Source organism: Cyanistes caeruleus, chromosome Z (assembly GCF_971803275.1).
Source record: "Cyanistes caeruleus chromosome Z, bCyaCae1.hap1.1, whole genome shotgun sequence".
NCBI lineage: Eukaryota > Metazoa > Chordata > Aves > Passeriformes > Paridae > Cyanistes > Cyanistes caeruleus.
In genome coordinates this window covers 16,003,141-16,022,114 of record NC_141732.1, presented here as the reverse complement: position 1 = coordinate 16,022,114, position 18,974 = coordinate 16,003,141, and the positions used below count along the sequence as shown (strand labels likewise).

The 18,974-nt window shown below is 35.3% G+C and overlaps 1 protein-coding gene across 3 annotated transcripts in view; it reads right to left on the bottom strand.

The window, feature by feature from the left end:
* Window positions 1-18,974, bottom strand: part of CHD1 (chromodomain helicase DNA binding protein 1) — a 365,725-nt gene that overhangs the window by 32,289 nt on the left and 314,462 nt on the right. For all 3 annotated transcript variants that reach the window (XM_086868713.1, XM_086868712.1, XM_086868714.1), the window contains 3 exons: window positions 3,293-3,497; window positions 2,265-2,369; window positions 908-975 (listed from right to left, as the gene is read on the bottom strand). In XM_086868713.1, the coding sequence (XP_086724839.1) occupies window positions 908-975; window positions 2,265-2,369; window positions 3,293-3,497 (378 nt within the window). The remainder of the gene's footprint in view (window positions 1-907; window positions 976-2,264; window positions 2,370-3,292; window positions 3,498-18,974) is intronic.

Here is an 18,974-nt window from a genome sequence, read left to right as displayed (position 1 = left end):
AGACACATATTCATCAGAAGTTAGACATGCTCCAATCAAAGTCCTATCACACTGTATTCTGTTGAGTCCCATACTGTCTAATGCCTACTATGAGTCACAGTGAGTATGGGTCACTGTGGCCCATGGGAAGAATCAGCAACTAGACACAAGAATCAAAAAATAACGGAGGCAGAATTGAGAAATCTGCAGAAAAACCTGAACTGCAGCAACTGGTGAGTGGCACTGGCTCCCAAAAGCTCCCACTCAACTCTCACATCAGTGCTTCATAGCCAGGCAAGGTACTGCAAGTAAGACAATTGTGACTGAGTATTCCCTCAGAAACAGGATTCCCTAGTTTCTGCTTAACTGAGATTTTTTACTTTGTGACACGAAAGATGATGCACAGGATCTTGATCCTAACTCTGAATTTCTACAGGAAAATTCAATTTTAATAGATTAATTAACAATTTAATAAAGCTTTTAATATCAAAACTATAATAACTTCTAAGCATGTCCAAGGAAAGGAAAAAAGGAAACAAAAGGAACCCCAAAAAAATAGAAAAGAGATGCTTCAAGTGGCCTCAACTAAGGGATTCTAACCTGAATTTGCTTTGAGAGTTGTTTCCCAACTCCACAGGAATTTTTATAGAGGGCCTCCAATTCAAAAGTGAACTGCAGTAAAGTATTTTAAAAACAAAAGCACTGATGAATGTTTTCAAACAATATTACAGACACTTTTGCTGAGAAACTAGTGTAACAGAGACGTTAATTTGAGAATTTGTTTAAAAATTACAAAACTGGAAATGAAAGATAAAGACAAATGTAAAAGAGAATTTAAGCATTTCAGGAGTGAGGAAATCAAGCCTAAGTTACAAGCATCTGTCTCTATGATAAAAAATGTGTGCTATTACTTAGAAAAATATCTTACTCTTTATGTTTTTTCTTCTTGGTTTCACTGGATGAGTCATCTGCTGAATCTTCACTACTTGAGGAGTCCTGCAGGGGAAGGAAATAAACCAAAGCAAATTCATTATTACAAAAAGAATTAAGTACTTCTAACTAATAGATTTTGAAAAAATACATCCATTTCTACTTTCAAATTGGAGGCATATTATTTGTATTTTACCGTCTTCATGCCTTGCAGTTTAGCTGTTAGAATACTGCTACAGATTTTGTATTTATCCATCTATGAGTACACTGTGCCAATACCACTCTGGAGAACACGACATAAAATCACCAACTTAAAAAATTAATGTTGTACCTATATAAAAACACTCATGGTGTAAGTTGCTCCACATTCATCAAGATGATGTGTCTGTAAAAATCTTAATGAGATCTCCTACCCTCAAGAGCTTTTTCACCTTCCATATTTTTTCACATTAAAACACCACTGTAAAAAATTTTGAGAAGAGAATGTCCCTTCTCTCTCCACAACAGAAGAAAAAACAAGGACACTCTTAAAGTTAGATTTTCTTAATGCCAATCTCATTATCTTAAACTTAGTTTAGAATAACTTTTATCCTGAGAAGTATCTTTCTGGAAGAGAGTACTTAACAGCTGTAAATTAATGTTTTAATGACATGTGATTAAGTCTTCTGTTCGAAAGATGAGCTGTTAAATCAGACGAAAATAGGAATCCAACCAAATGAGTGTCACTACATGGCAAAGTCTTTGTAATACAGGACAAAAAGACTGCTTTACAAATAAATCGTATTTCATAGTTCCAATCAGTGTTCTTAAAAGATGTTCCTACTGCAAAAAGTCAGCATTTCTTTAGCCCATTATTTAGGTTTTGAAGTACCTGGAACACAGGCCTCATTCTTAAAACATTAAGAATTCTTTTGTAGTAACTATTACAAGACTTGTAAAAATTAGTTTTCTACTTCATATGGAATTTCTGAAAACTACAGCAGACACCTTTTACAATACCATACTGAAAAAAAAGTTTAGTATTTTTGTTTGTCTATTCAAAACTCAAAAAGCCAGTAGTACAATGTAAGTCAGTACTGTGTGGTTTGAAAATTTTGTCCACACAACACAGAACAGCTACATAAAACTACCACAGAAGACTGTTACAATTTTGGGACAACTCACTTGAAAACAAGTAACCAGAGACACCTTTACTTTTCTGTATAAAAATGTCAGTCATTTGAACGCTAATTTTATAGACTCATCCCAGGCTTCTACGTACACTCAGAGAACATAAGTTTGATCTATGTAATTTTATTGCAATGTGTGAGACAATGAGACAGGCATGTGTACATTTTAAAAATTATATTAATCACCTCTTCTGAGACACTGTCTGATGAGGCTGCCTTTTGTTGTTGTTGCTGCTTCTTGAGCACTGCTGATCTTTGCACAGCAAGTATACTTGGACTAGACTTCCAAAACTAAACAGGAATAGAGATGCAAGAGTCAGTTAAACATACTGAAAGTCTCCACTTTACTACTTTCCCAAGCATCTTATCAATTAAAATAATTCACTACAGAACACTGCATTAACTAACAATATCAAACAGCTTTTTAAAGTTGTAAGATTTCTACAAAAAAGAATGTTATATGCTAATCACCAGGATAATTACTGCAACATGTTTAATATAGTTGTGTAGGTAACTGTTAAAGCAAAATTTTATAAAGTATACATTTTTAAATCCACACAGATAAATTCTTGCAGATTGCTTAACTGCTATGATTTTGTTTCATACATTAATACTTAAGTACATGGGAAAAGAAATTTAACAGAGAATCCTAAACATTCTTCAGTTCTTGGTGTAACTGATCTATAACATTCTTCATAAATATGGTATACCAGTCCATAAACATGAGAGAGTGTAGGTAATTCTGACCCACTGGATTGAAGAGATTATTCAACACCACTTTTTCCTGGATTTAGCTGATTTATTGATAAAGAAAGCTAACTATTTGTAAACTTGAATTTTTTATAAACTCTTTATTGATAAAATGAAACTAAGCATTAGAGAAACAATGTAAAAACAGAATTCAGAAATAACGTGTATTTTTCTCTTCCATAGTGCATGCTTCTGTATGATGAAATTTAGGTAGGCTTTTAACTCAAAGTACTTACAAATGTGAGAATTTTCAAAGCACAAATTTAATTACATGAGAAACATGCCCAATGTTCAAGGCAGCAAAGTACATGCTTTCACTAACCCATTCAAGTAAAAATCTAATTAAGAACACTTCATTACTTCATTTTATTTTTAAAATGAACACTGCACTTTAAAATAATTTCAAAATATTTTTCTAGTATTTCCTTGCGACCCCTCATCAAAGGATTAATTTATCTGCTTACCTCAGATCCATCAACTTTTGGTGGTTTAGACTGAATTTGTTTTTTCTCTCTAGATGTGTCAGACTCTGATTCTGATTGAGTGACTGACTCTGAACCAGAGTCAGAGTCACTGCTGCCTGACTGGCTGCTGCTTCCATCACTACTACTTCCAGAGCTTGAACCAGATCCAGAAGCTGATGCTGACCCAGAATCATCATCTGATCGGCTGCAATGACAAGTTAGGAGGATATTACCCAGCTGCCAAAGTAACAGGATTAAAAGGAAAAAAAAAAAAGTCACCTTAGCTTTTCCAATAACTCAACTGTTAAGTTAGACCAAACAAGTGGGTAGTACACAAACGGAGGCAGTTGACTGAAAAAGTTGAGTGAATAAAGCTAAAAATAAACACGGAATAAGAACTCAAAGTGTAATTAGATACTCTATGTGAAGCCAAAATAAAGATAAAGCAAAACCATTCAAATTAATATGGCAGTGTCACACACAGGAATTAAAAGTGGTAGAAATGCTTTGTAGCCACACAAACTTTAGAGTTTCACTCCCTTCAAAATACCTGCTTACTGCTCAAATGCCATATTAGCTAGCGGTTTAGTCTATCTCACAAAGGCCTGTCAAATATTGTTTTCAATCTTCATAAATCAGTGGTAGTCCTTAAAACAAAACAAAAAGCTACACAGACTGTGCTCTTCTCTTGAAAGAGCAGCACAAAATTTTACCACACAGACAACTCTGAACTTGTCAGAGGTGGTATGACTTGTGCCAAAGCACTTTCCCTGGCACACACTTGACCTGTCTAAATTATGTCATCTGTATATTCATTTTATACCAGATTTAACTTAGTTAGAACACACAGTAATTAAATATACTTATTTTATGACCATTCAAAAACTTCACAGCATTGTTTTTTCTAGAACAACTTCACAGAGTAGACGAGTTTGAAACTTTAGTAAAATTCCTCACTTGATTAATACTGCATTTCAAAGATATCTTGAGAAAGAGACACCACAGAGCAAAATAATTTTGAATTATGTACACACTGACACAAATGCTTAAGAATCAGAGCAAACATGAAGCCTGAACTGAAAATATTAAACCCAAAACTTTATCAAAGCCTAGCCAATCTCTGCCAGCACAATTAATCTGGCTGACAGTCAGCTGGAGGTGAGGTGGGGGAGAGGGGAGACTGATCATCTGCCCCAGAACATACTTAACTATTTCAAAACTGCAAAACAAAGCAAAATGACTCCTCTGCTTTTGCTGCCACCAACGAAACTGCGCCAACAAAGAAATTAAGCTATTCATTAACAGACCCCTGCAGAGTGCACCTCTATCAGCCATCTGCAACGAGCAACCATGAAATAAAGAGGGGCAAAGTGAACACAGTGAAGCTTCCTTGCTCTGAAGGGAAAAGATGTGGAGAAACATGTTGCTACTGGGTTCCTCGCACTTGCTGAGAGGAAAGCTCGGAAACAACAAGGCTGCTCTGAAATTTCAAACTTCTTTCATCAAAGTCTTACTTCAGGCATGGTGCTGTAACACTAACCTCACTTGCCAAAAAAGCAGGTTACAGAATATGACACTACAATATATGACCGGAGGTTAAATCACACCAGAAATTAATGGCACACAGTTAATGATTGGCTTTGTAAGAGATTTTCATTGTAATAGAGTTTTTGCACACAAATATTACCTTACTCTAAATACTGGGTGAATCACACCTTTATAAAACAACCATATTTCTCAGCAAAGCAAAATGCCTTAAGTACATGTCAGGGGGACTACAGAAGGCAGTACTTACTGTAAATGAAGATATATAGAGGAAAACTCAGCATGGAGAGACACAAGTAAATACCAGTTGAAGTTCCATTCATAAAAAGTTACCAAAAATATGTAAATGCTACAGAACGCTGAAGGAGGGTAAAGGAATCAAGTACTTTCATACAGGACAAGGCTTGCTCAAAGAGGACAGTAATAATGTGGATTACCAAATCAAAAATTTATGCAAAACACTAAGCCATATGGATGGTAATTAAGTTAGCTTTCCATACAGCAGTACAATTTTTCACACATACTAACCAGCATTAACTTCACAGTGCTAACCATAGGTTCAATTGCACACAGAGACAGAAGCAACCAAAACCAAGTGCCTGTTTTCTAAGGTAGCATGGGGAAACCAATACTGGAATAAGACATCTTGGCCAACTTGCTAACATTATAGGAAACATCTAAACCAGGTACAGAATAGAATGGTGGAGAGATAAAAGATGAAAAAAGAAAATAGTTTACTTAGATAAGTAAGCAAGAATTACACTGATTAGATAGAATTACAGAATCATCAAGATTGGAAGAGACCATCAAGATCATCCAGTGAACTCAGCACTATCACTGTAACTCCTAAACCACATAACCTAGCACCAGACTAAATGCCTTTTGAACATCTCCAGGGATAAACAATTGACGGGAAGTTTTAAGTTGTTTGATGTTTTTCACAGGAATTGAGTGTAAGTTCAAAACCAAAGAGACTGAAATAGGGAAAATAAAACTCTAGTGGATAACGCTATTTGCTGTAGAGTTGGATGCAAAAAAACAGCTAATGCCAAATCTTATTATTTACTAAGAGATCAGCTAGTTATCATCTAAGGTCTCTCTTAAACAATACCAACATGTCAATATGTGGATATTGATGCAGATCATACAGTATTCAAAGAAAAAACACAGGTACCTTATCTTGCCAGCTAGCTCTCATCAAAGCTCTGAATCTGGTAATGAATTCCCATGAGAAGGACCAGCAAAGTAAGTGCTATTCCATAATCCCTGCTTCTCAAAATAAATTGGCCTGATTTGGAGAAGAGCAGCCTTATACAACTGCATCACAACTCAAAGTAACACCTGACAAAGTAAAAATCTTAATTCAACCACATTACTGATAAATGCAAGACTACGAAACAAACTTGCACTCAGGAGTTAAAGGAATGGGGAGAGAAATTAGCGCAATTACAAGAAGAAAAAACAAATAATAAAGTTCACCACAACTGATTTAGAGTTACCCTAATGATATTATGCATGAAGAACAACATAGGGTCCCTACCAGGGATTAACATATGGTACACAGAACAGGAAAAAACTGTCATATGAAATTCAAAGACTACAGCATCAATAATATCTTACTAAGCTTTCTTATCCCACAGTGTTGAATCAGAACAAGGGGAAAAGACAAACTGAGCAGCCTGAAGTCATTTTACAACTAAGGTAACGACAACGACTTGCTGGAACACTTATGGAAGTTTAATAAGCTATGTCAGTTTACATAAATGCATAAAATGTTTGAAATAAGCTTACAAAAAGCTCTACAGAAGTTCAAACACACAAGGCTATTGTGATGAGCTTACTTCAACTATAATCATCCAAATTAATTCAGTTGTGTGAAACTTGTGCGAACTGCAAGTTCTGCCTCTGTACCACATGCTCCCAGATATCTTCATGGAACTACAGTGCATATTAAAAAAATTAGGTAAGAATAAAAAATAAGTCTTCATTTCTACTCAATAGCAAAAATCTTCCCTGTTGACTTTCCACAGCACAAGTAACTAACAGGCTCTAAGGGCTATCATAGCAATGTTCCTTTTACCATGTACTTTCATACACTGTTTCAACCTGAAATTTGGAGGCACAAAGACAGCACTCTAAGTCAGAAACCTAAAGCTCTTGTTTGCAAAGGAGGTAGCTCCTCCTTTGCAATAAATAAATAAGCTCTGAATAAAGACAAATTGCAGATCTTTAAGACAGTATAGAGAAGCAATGTCTACATGAGATATAACACCTACAAATCCCTAATAGCTGCAACGGTCCATACATCAAAGGACTTACTTTCCTCCATAGCAGTATGAAGAATTTGAACCAACAGTAACAGTGATGGGGCACATAAGGCAAAAAACACACCTATAGTAAGAACTACAGGCTTAGGGCTCAGTTTGCAGTGTGTAAAGTATTTTCAATGTTAGAGAGAGTATTAATATTTTTCTTTCTACCTTATAAGACAAAGATCCAAAAGAACAAGTTTATGCAAAGATAAAAATATTACACACTCCCAGATGCATACTGTTCCTTTGCTTTTCCTGTACTAAAAAAAAAAAAAATCTAGCACTTCCAATGATAATATTTGGTTTAACATAGCAGTTTAAAGAAAACATTTTTGTATCAAACAAAAAAAATACCACCCCTCTATTGTTTAACAGGACTAGCTATCTATTCAAACAGAAATGGAATAGAGTTTTTCAGCCTAAGAATTAGTCCTTAATTAGTTCTAAAGCTTTGTATCTACAAGGCAGACAGAAAGAATAGTTTATTATCAAGTGGGCTTTTTTGTTTCTTGACGTATCTCATGGAGAGCAGTTTTAGACCAATATCACACCCAGCTAATGATCTACTTCCAATGTAAATTAGTTTTCTACAAAATACCTGCAAGAAAGCAGCAGCAGGTAAGTAAAAACATAAACCTATGTAACTTTTTCTAAAACTGAAGAAATATGCCAAAATATGCAAAGATTTACTTGGGACAAAGGGAGAAAAGTTACATAAAGAAGAGAATAAAGAACTAGGTTTTCCCCGCACCACAACAAATGGAAAAATGAAATCTATCTGAGGCGTTTTCTAGCCATGTCTCTTAAGCAGTGTCCATAATGGAAAAATGGGGCAGTGAAAATGAAGTCTTACTGAAAACCCAATGTAGCAGCAGTTTTCCATTTCAACTCCTACTCAGATAGATATTAGCAGTTTACTGCATTGTCTCAATTTAACACACGGAGGCCAACGATTTCTAGCACTTTGCCTCTGCAGATGTAACATCACTGGGGCATTATCTGTACTTTTATTTTTGTTTCACATGTAGTGCTGACCTAAACAAAACTTAACTATGAGTCATTCCTTCACAGCACCCCGCAAGCCAGAGTGACCCTGCTTTGGTACTTAACAGTGAAACTATCTCTTAAATTAAGTCTTCCTTAAAAGATAAAGACAATCCATACTTCAAACTCTCGGGAAGAATACCATTAGTTACCTAAGGGCTTTATCATGCGCTAAGGAGTCAGCCTTTTAGCTGCAGTATCTGCTCTAAGGTGTTCTTTGAAAGAGAAACAGCTTCCCCCTCTCCCAGCCTCACCACACCTGAGGAGACAACAGTGGCTCATGAAGATGATGGTTTTTAAAGAGGAGCACACAGAAGGTGTGCAAGACAGCTCGTGGGGGTATGTAAAGAATATATTGAAACTGGTATTTAACTTATTTTTTTCTAAGTCAAACAAAAAAACCCAAAGCAGAGCAACCCATAAAATAAAAAAAAAAAAATAAAAGAAACCCCCAAACCACAAATTCAACTCTACAAACATTCAAATATTTCATATGTGGTTTGACACTTGTAAGCTCACTCAGCCCGTATGTCTGATGGGCCAGTGTCACATAAGGCAGTTGAGGGCCCTGGGGGAAGTATGTGCCCCACAACCCAGATGGGTGTGAGTGCTGTGATCAATCCATTCCTTCTGTGTGCAGTGAGACAGACTGCACCTGGTCTCTGCCTGATAAGGTGGATTCATGGATAGTATTACTTAGTTTTAACTAAACTGACACTTACAGAATGGAGAAGTACTTTAAAGAGTCCTGTAAGGAAACAATGGACAGAAGGTACTGTGAGTGCATGTGAAAAGAAAATTACAACGCTGACACTTCTACTCCAGTACAAGCTCTTCATAGGCTATATTCCAGGGTAACAATGACAATTTAGTGACATCTGACAAGAAGCTGGACTGAAGAAAATTTCAATTATCAAGACTATTCAAAATATTACTTACCAAAGTTAACAATTACTCTTACCCTATCTTTAGATATTAGCCAGTGGTATCACAAAACCATCAAAATTAGCAAGACATCCAAAAACTAAAAACTAACCATCCAGAACACAAAGATAAACCTTCATTTTTTCCAGCAATGTTTAAAAAAATGCAATAGTCAATCCTGTACTTTAAAAAATATTCCTTAATTTAATGATAAATATTTAGCAGCCTGCACTAAGGCTATCCTACTTAAGATCAAGAAGAAAAAAACTACATGCCGTAAGAGAATTGAGTTTTTGTTGCTTAAAAATAGCTAAAATAATGCATGGAAAACTACAGTGACAAACTGAAGTACATTTTTTTGTCAGCAAACCGTGTTGAAAGAAAACACAGAAAACATTCCTGAAGATTTGAAGAAACAAATTAGTATTAGAATAAATCATCCATTTCAGGAAGTTTGCTCTATAGTTGGATCAAAGCACAGATGCTCCTAACATGTCCCAAATTTGGGACTTTCAATAGTGAGGTACGCAAAAAATTACTTTTCCTAAATCACTAAAGCAAAAGCATTAGAGAAATAATTTTATCAACAGTAAACTACTTCTTTAATTAAAAAAAAAATTAATTAAAAAAAAAAGGTTTAATGAAAAAAACTCTGTAAATGTGACTAGTAAAGTGTAACAAAATAAATTCATCCACTCCATCAACAGTAGGCAAACTATTGCAGCAAGGAATCTGGAGCCAGAAGAATGCAGGAAGCCACTGATGTTCCTAATTTTATGAAAACAAGTCCACTAAATAATAAAATATTTACAATACTTTGTAACAAGTTAGGAAATGAACATAAAAAATATTTATACCATAAGAGATTGAACTGCTAAGAAGCGTTGTTGACCAAGAATATTAGTTTTGGGTGAGTTCTGGGGGTGTTGTTTGTTTGTTTTAAGAAGAAGAGTGTTTTGAATATACTGACCATTTCTGTGGAAACAATTTGTTACCAGTAGTATGCTACCTAGCAGATATTTTTGAAAAAATTAACAGACTTTATGTAACCCTTCCAAATGAAGGTGGCATTCTAACAGTGGAAAAGCAGCTGGTTTTCAAAAGAAACTCATGCCATAGAGATAGGATTTTGAAAACAGATGTTTGGAAAGGTTTCCGTCATTACGTGATCCTATCACTAAAACCAGTGCACATCACCTAAAAAAAGCTATTGTATCAAAACACATTAAAAGATGGGAGATAAAAATTTCCAGCCTTTTAAAAAATCTTTCAAGACATTTCAATGAGTTTTGAACCCATTTGTTAAACACATGAAAACTGCAATCCCTTCACATTAATATGACAAAATTACTGACAGGGTAGTTTGAAATTTACTAAACAAAACTTAAGAAAACCCTTTGCATAATTAGCTGATGGGTTTGAAAAAAGTAGTACTATGACTCAGGAAGTGCAGTAAACAATGCACTTCTTCCCTCTGAAGCCATGTATCTTTGCTAGGTATCTTCTTTAGATGTGCTAGTCAGTAAAATAAACTTAATGAAAAACCATACCTTCAAACCACTGTGTCACAAAATGTTAAACCAAGATATTACTAAACAAGAATATTCCTAGTATTTTTTTAGTAAGTGCTAAAAGGGTTCTTTTACCAATAAAAACCTAATATTTTCAGGTATTAAATCCTTATCTCATACTTTTAAATTTTCTTTTTCTTGCGTAGGTTATATAAGATAGATTCTAGTACAAGTATTACTACATGTATATAATTCATGAAAGAACTATATCTACATTGAAAAGCATGCTGAAATATTGACAGGAGTGTGCAACCAACAATTTTGGAGACCACTACACTAAGGGATTAAAAAAAAAAGGTAAAGGAGAGATGTCCTCCTATCTCCTTAACCCAGATATATTAAGCAAGCCTTGATTATTAAAAACGAGTATCAATCTGTAATCCCTTTTGCAGAGTTAACTATGACCCTCTTCCACATGAGAAGTAATTCAGATTATATCCTAGTATGCCAGATGCTAAACTTAAGAGTAAAAATGGAATTACTTAAGAAAAGCATATATATTTACACACAAGCATTCAAGGAGAGCATTTACATCTGTCATGTCCTCATAGTAAAAGGGGAACACAGAAACAAGAAACACAGAGCTGTAAAATTTCTCTTTAACTTCTCCTGCCTCTGCTCTGAGTTACAGAAATATTTACACAATTCATCCTGGTAACAGTATGCACTGCCACGCTCTGAAAACATATTCAGTCCTCACCAATACATTCACCTAATGGTGAGGGTATATAAAAATAACTTTTTCTGACATTGATATTGCTGCCCTATCCAATGTCCCCTATGGTGTCAGTACCATCCACAGAGAGAATGGACAGAGCTTTTCTAAATAGCCTCTGCCATCATAAACACTCTTAAGCATCTATGAAGATGTGGAAAGAAACAAGCAGGAATGATCAGGCAGTATCTCTTGAGACAGCTGTTCTTTAACTGAAACATAAACCAGTAGAAATCAACATAGAATCTTGGAAAAAACCCTAAACCAATTTCAAATGAAAAAGGTGTCTTTTGTATTATTCAATTTTAGCACATTTACTACATACCATCTCTTTCCTTTTCTATGTCACATGGCAGGGATGTGACTAATAAAATGGGCAACAACATAGAGAACTTGTGGCACACTGCAGTGGCTACCAGCACCACTGCAAATTTACAGCCTGTTTATCAATTTTTTAAATGGAATTGTTTGAGTTTTTTAAGATCATAGGAAAATACATATAGAATTTTCAGACAGATTTTTAGTAACTCAGCTGACATTTTCTTCATCTGAAATGGGGCACTTCAACATCCAGCTATAACAAGGCAAAACAATAATTATCACCTGGAGAGAGGTCTAAAAGCTTTTCAGAGCATGAAGACAAGGTATCTCGTATTTTAACAAGTAATCTCTGATTTAAACTTGTATTAGCAGAATTCCAGAAATTGTTTAATCTTCCTTGAAGTGGAAAAGGAAAGGATAAGTGAAATAAGAAGAAAATATGTATTTTCTGAAAATACCCAATGGAAGCTACCACTGCAAACCAAATGATAAGTTAGACTATTTCATACTGTGCTAAAATTTGACTTTTAAAATCATTGCTACAATAAGGACCAAAATATTTCTGACAGAAAGGCACTTTACTTGCATTAAAGAAATAATGCAATAAAGTTCTGCAAAAAAGGTATTAAAGTAGACATAATACCTGGTTGCTTTCTTTTTCATGTTTGCATGTGGGATTCTTTAACTTTGAATCTTCAAAGGTACAGTCTACAAGCAATTTATTTTCTAGCCAAAGAACTTTAAGTGTCAGCTGACGTAGTTTAAACAGGGTCCATAATTTGACCAACTTTCCTTGCAACAAGCAATGCCCATTAGGGCAAAGTAACACCACTGACTTTCTCAAAATTCATCACCTGAACTGACATTAAAAATTACTGAGATTCTGGCGTCATATCTCTAGGGGGATGATGCAAGGAACATTGAGTATTTCCTCAAACACTGATTGGAATACTGTCATAATTAGCTGTCTGTTGCTTTATCATGCTACAAAAATACTGTCTCAGGAACAGGGCTTCTGGTTCCCTCTCTTAAGAGTTCCTTTAACAGAAAAAGGGATGCCAACTGTTATTTCTTGACAATTCTTCCTATACAAGCCAGGATCTTTGCTTAAGTTGCTCTGCTGGAAACAGTTCAGCAAAGCACAAAAGTGGATACCTTACCCACACTCCTAAAGTGGAATAGGACAGATGGCCTAGATACAACTTAAGCAGCCTTTTCCTTTGCCAGTGCATCTGTATCTACTTCTTCTTTCTTCCTGATTAAAGCCTGATTAAAAGTGATAACTTAAAGAAAACTCCACTATTTTTAGGGCAGCACAAATTAGGATCTACCTCTCTCCCTCAGCCTTTCCAAACTTAGTCAAGATTGTCTCTCTGCAGGACAGTAAAAAGTTGGAACTCATTTTTTTCACTCAAGTCTCCTGGCAGAAGAGTCACTTCACCTAACATAATCAGAGAAACTATTAGCATTACAGACTTTGTTCTCAGTTAACTGAGAATGTTTGTCATGAATCAAATTCACCCTACTTTACCATGTCACATTATCTCTACCCCTTCCTTGCTCTGGTCTCATACTGTTGACCTCCCCTAACCAATTTTGCCTTATTGTCCAACTTGACCTTTTTCTTGCCCTCTTCCCAGACGACTGGGATTCCAAGGATCCAAATGGCTACAAAAATTCTAAACACTATCAAGACCAGAACAGGAAGTGCAGAGGCAAACAGGGAAAACCAAGTTATGCTACATAAAAGAGGTGTTAATATAATAGATACAGTAATAGAATATTTACTAAGATTAACCACCAAAGTCCATTTATGCTTCTAGGAACTTAACTCCATTAATCAAAACAAAATTTAATCTGTCTTCTGTATCATATAAGCCTTCTTCCCTTCTCCACCTCCAAGCAAATTACATGTATTACTTTTTTTTTTTAAAAGGTAATATAAAAATGTCATTATGTGTTTAAAGGTACTCCTGAACAAAAAAACCTTATATTGCATTCACTTTGCTGAATTGAAATGGAAAAAACAAATACTCAAAAAACCGAACCTCCCCTCTTCAAACTAAACAAAGACAGTAATATAAAAGACTGCCTAACAGTGGACCCTCATAAGGATACGGAAAATAGAAACAAACGTGATGGATAAAGCCCTAATGATGATCTCCTTAGTACTGCTGAAGTTAGACTATTCACTGTGCAAACAAACCCCAGTAACAATGAAAAATTCAGCAGTCAGCAGTAACTTTCAGTAGCAGGACACCAGCATACTCTGAAAATGAACAGCAGGTCTCAGGATGGAAGTTCTACAGAAAAAATTAGTTTCATGTATGTTGACAAACTGAGGTGTAAAGTCTAGAAAAAGCAATTTCCAGGATATGCCCCTAAGAAACCTTTTACCTCTAGCTCTTAACAGTTCCGTCTGTACAGGAGCATGTCAAATCTGATTAGGTATGGAATTTACACACACTGAAGGAATTTGTCAGGTTTTTTTTTTAAGAACGCTGTCTCTGGGTTCTCCCTTCAAGTTCACAATTCTATGCCTGAACGCACTATTTATTTGCAAATTCTTTGAAATAAAAGCAACATAGGTTAAAGAAGATACCAAAGCAGCTAACCAGTTAAAACAAATGTAGTATTTTTATCCAGCTCCCCCAAATAAATACCTATGCAATGAAACCAGGGAATGCTTTAGGGAAATGATGGGCTCAAAGCAAGTATCCTGCCACAGAGCCATGTTTAGCTGCTTTAAAACCAGGTGCCCCGGAGAGGATCATAAAATGAGAAACTGGGCACTAGAAATACAAATCCTAAAATGGAAAGCTAAACAAGTCACATTGCAAAAGAGCTGACAGAAAATTTAGACTCTTGTCTAGGATAATAACTGATCCAAGAACAGCTAATTTAATGTCACTGATTTCAAGTGCATTCACTAGACAATGTGACCTGACTGATCTTCTGTTTCAAGGCTAGCAAGACAGAGAGTACAACTTAAGCAAACTAAAGTTCAACACACGAAAAAAGAAAGAGATTACTATCTGCAGAGTCTTTGAAACATATCGGAGATGACAATGGACTGTGTCCTTTGCTGCTTGGTTGTAGGGTTTTTTTTAAACAAGATGAAGGAAGAAAAGCACTGGAATATGAAGAGCCGATTCAAAATGCACAGAAGTAACATACTAAATGCCAAACTCGTAAAATGGCAAGTAAGTTTCTACAGGCAAATGCTTTGTAAATAATACACTTTTCTAGTTTTATTTCTTCAAGAAATCTTAACTATATAACTTAATTATAATGCATAAGGTAGATTTATCTTATTTGTCACTGCCAGTAAAGAACAGAGGGCACAAAGAATATAATGTTCAATCTGCCAATTGTTATTTCCTGTCCTCAGCTATTAAAGAGTATGAGCTCAACTGAGTTTTCTTGGTATGGGCTAACACGCTGGTTTCCTGTCCTGCAGACTGATTATCTGCTGCTACTACTGGAAACAAAGCAATGTTACCAAAATTAAACTGATTACCTACCAGCTTTCATGACCCTATGAGCTACACTGCAAGTCTTTATTTGAAAAACACAAGTCACACTTCTTAGGAGCACAAGGAAGTTCCAGGAACCCTTCACAGGCAGGAGGTATCAATGATTACGCAGGGGTCTACTACTTTGTTGTCTAATGTGAGCAGTCTTTAACACACAGCTGGATCCAGCATCTACACTGGAGATGTCTTTACCAGAAGCTCCTTAGAGACCAGCAGCAAAAAAGTATTAAATGGAATTTAAAAAAAAAATAAAGCCAGTTGAAGCCAGCTGAGGGGCCTCATCTGGACAGGCCTGATGCATACACTGCAATGTATGCAAGACAAACTTCAGTTTGTCTTGAGGAACATGAAAAGCTTGCATCAGCTAAAATCTTGAGACTCTCAGAATAGAGGAATTCAATTTAAAATATGTGGCACAGGTATGTGGTATCCAGTTGGGTTAGACAAAAACCATGGATAAACTCAGCAGAAGTTCAAAATCAAACTTAAGATCACATGCAGATCAAGAGCCAGACCAAGAATTTATATTTTTTTTCTTTTAGTTGGAAAGGTTTCTAGGAAAAAGACCACTTGGGTCTGGATACATGCACTATCTGAACTCTTCCAAAAAGAATTGAAAAGATGCTTTTAACTTGGATTTGGACACCTTACCATGCTTTCATATGCCTAATTCTGTAAGAGATTATTCCTGATAAAAATAGTAATTTGTTAATTAAAGAGATTTGTTTCTATTAATTTGTTAATTAAAGAGAAAATGAAAAGAGCTTGCTTTATACATTATATAGTACATAAACATATATGTATGTGTGTCTATACATATATATGTATGTATAGATATATATATACTATATGCTACCAACAGTTTTCTTTACCATTCAGGTACTTTTGTTGATCTGAGAATTCCTGTGCCTTACGTATGTATCTAAATATATATTGTTTTAAATATGCTCCCTCTTGCTGTATACACATATTTTTAGTAATATTATCTATTAAACTCCTACTAAAAAGTAGTAGTGAATGTGAGTAATTCTGCAAATATGCTTGGTCAATTTCTATTTTAACTCTCACTTAGACTGCAGGAAAACGAGAACGTGAAGTCGAAGCTTTCAACGAATCTTTTTTTACTTTCTATGGAAAGTATGCATTTATATAGTAAAATGATGCCTGTTGACTAAGTCCTTACTCTTTACTTAATTATGTGGTCCACAAACTACACAATCCACAAAACTAATTAAACACACTGAAATTACTATCTTATCTTAAAATTAATTTTCAAGTGTATAATGACTTGTAGAAGTCTTTGGTATTAAGCAGCTGCTTCCTGCTTACTGCAAAAATGACCAGTTTACTTCCACTCAAGCAACAGTGAGAACATGCCTTTTTACCTAGGAAAGGAAAGTACGCTCAAGTCCTTTATACCTTGCTCTGCAGAAACATATAAGAGCAAATATATGGGAAATCAGATTGTTATTCAAATAGTGCCAACATTTCATTGCTGCAGTCCCTGTTCTACCTGGCACTTGTCTTGCAGTTCAGGTACAACTGCCCTTCCTTGCTGATTAAGCTTTCTTATTACTATGTAACTCAAATGTATATATTCATATTGAAGTTTGTACCCTGAATTGTTCTGAATGCTGTCAAGAATGCTATACAAACATGCTCCTCTTGAGTAAGCTTCTTAGCGTACTGTACTATGAAGCGTACTTTGTGTCTTTGTGTCTACACTCACTTGCTATCCAGATGAACAGTAACTGTGATATTTTAGCTTGAGCTACTCAAAAACATTACAGAATACTTACTTCAAGTAAAAAAGAAGCTGGAAAGTAGACTCCACTGTGATTACTAGGCTGACATTGGAACACCAAGCAACAAGACTAGTTAACAATGTTTACAGTAATTTCCACCATGCTCAGTTCTAGTACTGATTTAGAGCTTCAAAGCTTGCTGAAATAGGAAAGGAAAGTCCAAATGGTGTGGCTGTGCACTCCTCCACCTGCAGCAAAACAATGTCAGGACCAACACATGCAACCACAGAAAGTTTTCTAGTGATCTAGCAGACAGATTAATACATGCAACGCTGGAAAGGTATGAAGCAGTGCGGCGAAAGCTATGAAGCAGTGTGGCAAACTGTTCACTCTTCTCACTTCAGAAAAAAAAAAAAAAATCACCTTCATATAAAGGAAATAAAGGACATATAAAAGTGAATAAAGGACAACTGCAATCCCTGACCACAGTGCATCAAGTCAAAGGTCTATGATCAGTCTCTTCTCCAGCCCTCCTACTGCTAAGAATACCACAAGCTTTCCACAACTTTTTCAAGTCATGGTGTTTCCATAACACACCATGTGCTGTATTTTTTTAAATGCAGCAATGATCCACTGCTTAACTTTCTGAAGTAATGATGGTGACTCCCCTACATCCCATTGCTATTATCACTCCAGAATGACAGCAACTGAAGTTGACACCATACACCAAAGGAAACGGCTTTACTGCACTTGCAAAGTATCAAATTTGCAAACTGACACAAATTTTCAGACTTCTCCTAGTTATCACCAATGCTCCTGGTAGATTATCACAATTCACTTCTTTTTTCCTACTAATTCTTCAATTAGATTTTCTATGCAATTTATTCTCCAGCAGCAATTCTCAATTGCTTTCTTCACTAATTTCACTTCCGCCCTTAGCATTCTGAACAGAATGGGATCACTATAAGATTAGTAAACATATTCTGTTGTCAATTTCTACCTCCACTCTCTGAAATTCATATTTCCAGATCTAAAGGATAATTACAGCAACACTTCCCAAGTTACAGTTAACTATCTGTCCACAACTGCAGCTTGCTAAGGCACCTCACCTCACAGTGAAAATCATCTAGAGTACTGAAAAACTACAAATTAAAGTAAAAAAAATAACTCAGCTCTAACCCAAGGATAAGTCATATAAAAATATACTGTATTATTTTAATAATGGAACTAGGTTAGACAGAGGAGGGTTCCACAATTTAAAATAGCAAGTTTCCTCGCTTCACTTACATGAACAGCTTTCTGATAATGAACATGAAAACAAATTTTCCAAGGCCTGCCTGTGAATTAGACTATGGGGTTATCAAGTGATACAAGCCTAGGAAAAACAGTTGTTGCAATTTTAAATTTTTTTTAAGTTTTAAGATGTGCTCAGCAGGACATTTAAGATGAAGAATAAAGTCTCACTTCCCAGGCAAATATGAAGTTTTGAGTACTGTGCATCCTCCTGATACTTATTTTTCATTAAATTCATGGGAGCTTTATGACATTGAATTGTTTTAGGCTTATGAACTGCTACAGCTTTTGAATAACTTTGATATACAGATATTTATGGGCAATCATAGTTCAATACAAAATAGTTTCTCCACAGACCTTTAGCAAGGTGGTTTCTTTCAAGTAATAAGGAAATTCACACACTACCTTGTCCCAGGTAGGTTCATGTTTGTTGAAAGGTTTTGCTTTGTCTTTTTTTTTTTTTTTAAGTAACAAACAGTATTTTGCCCCAGAAGAGAATCCAAATTTGGCTATTAACTGTAACAGTATCAACTTTATAGGAAGCAGAAATCTTCAAAAATTACTATATGTTAGAGCTTATGAATTATTCACAAAATCGAAAATCTACTGTTTTTCCATGTTTAACTACTGTTTCCATGTATAACAAGAAGTTTGACTTAAATATACACAAGAATTT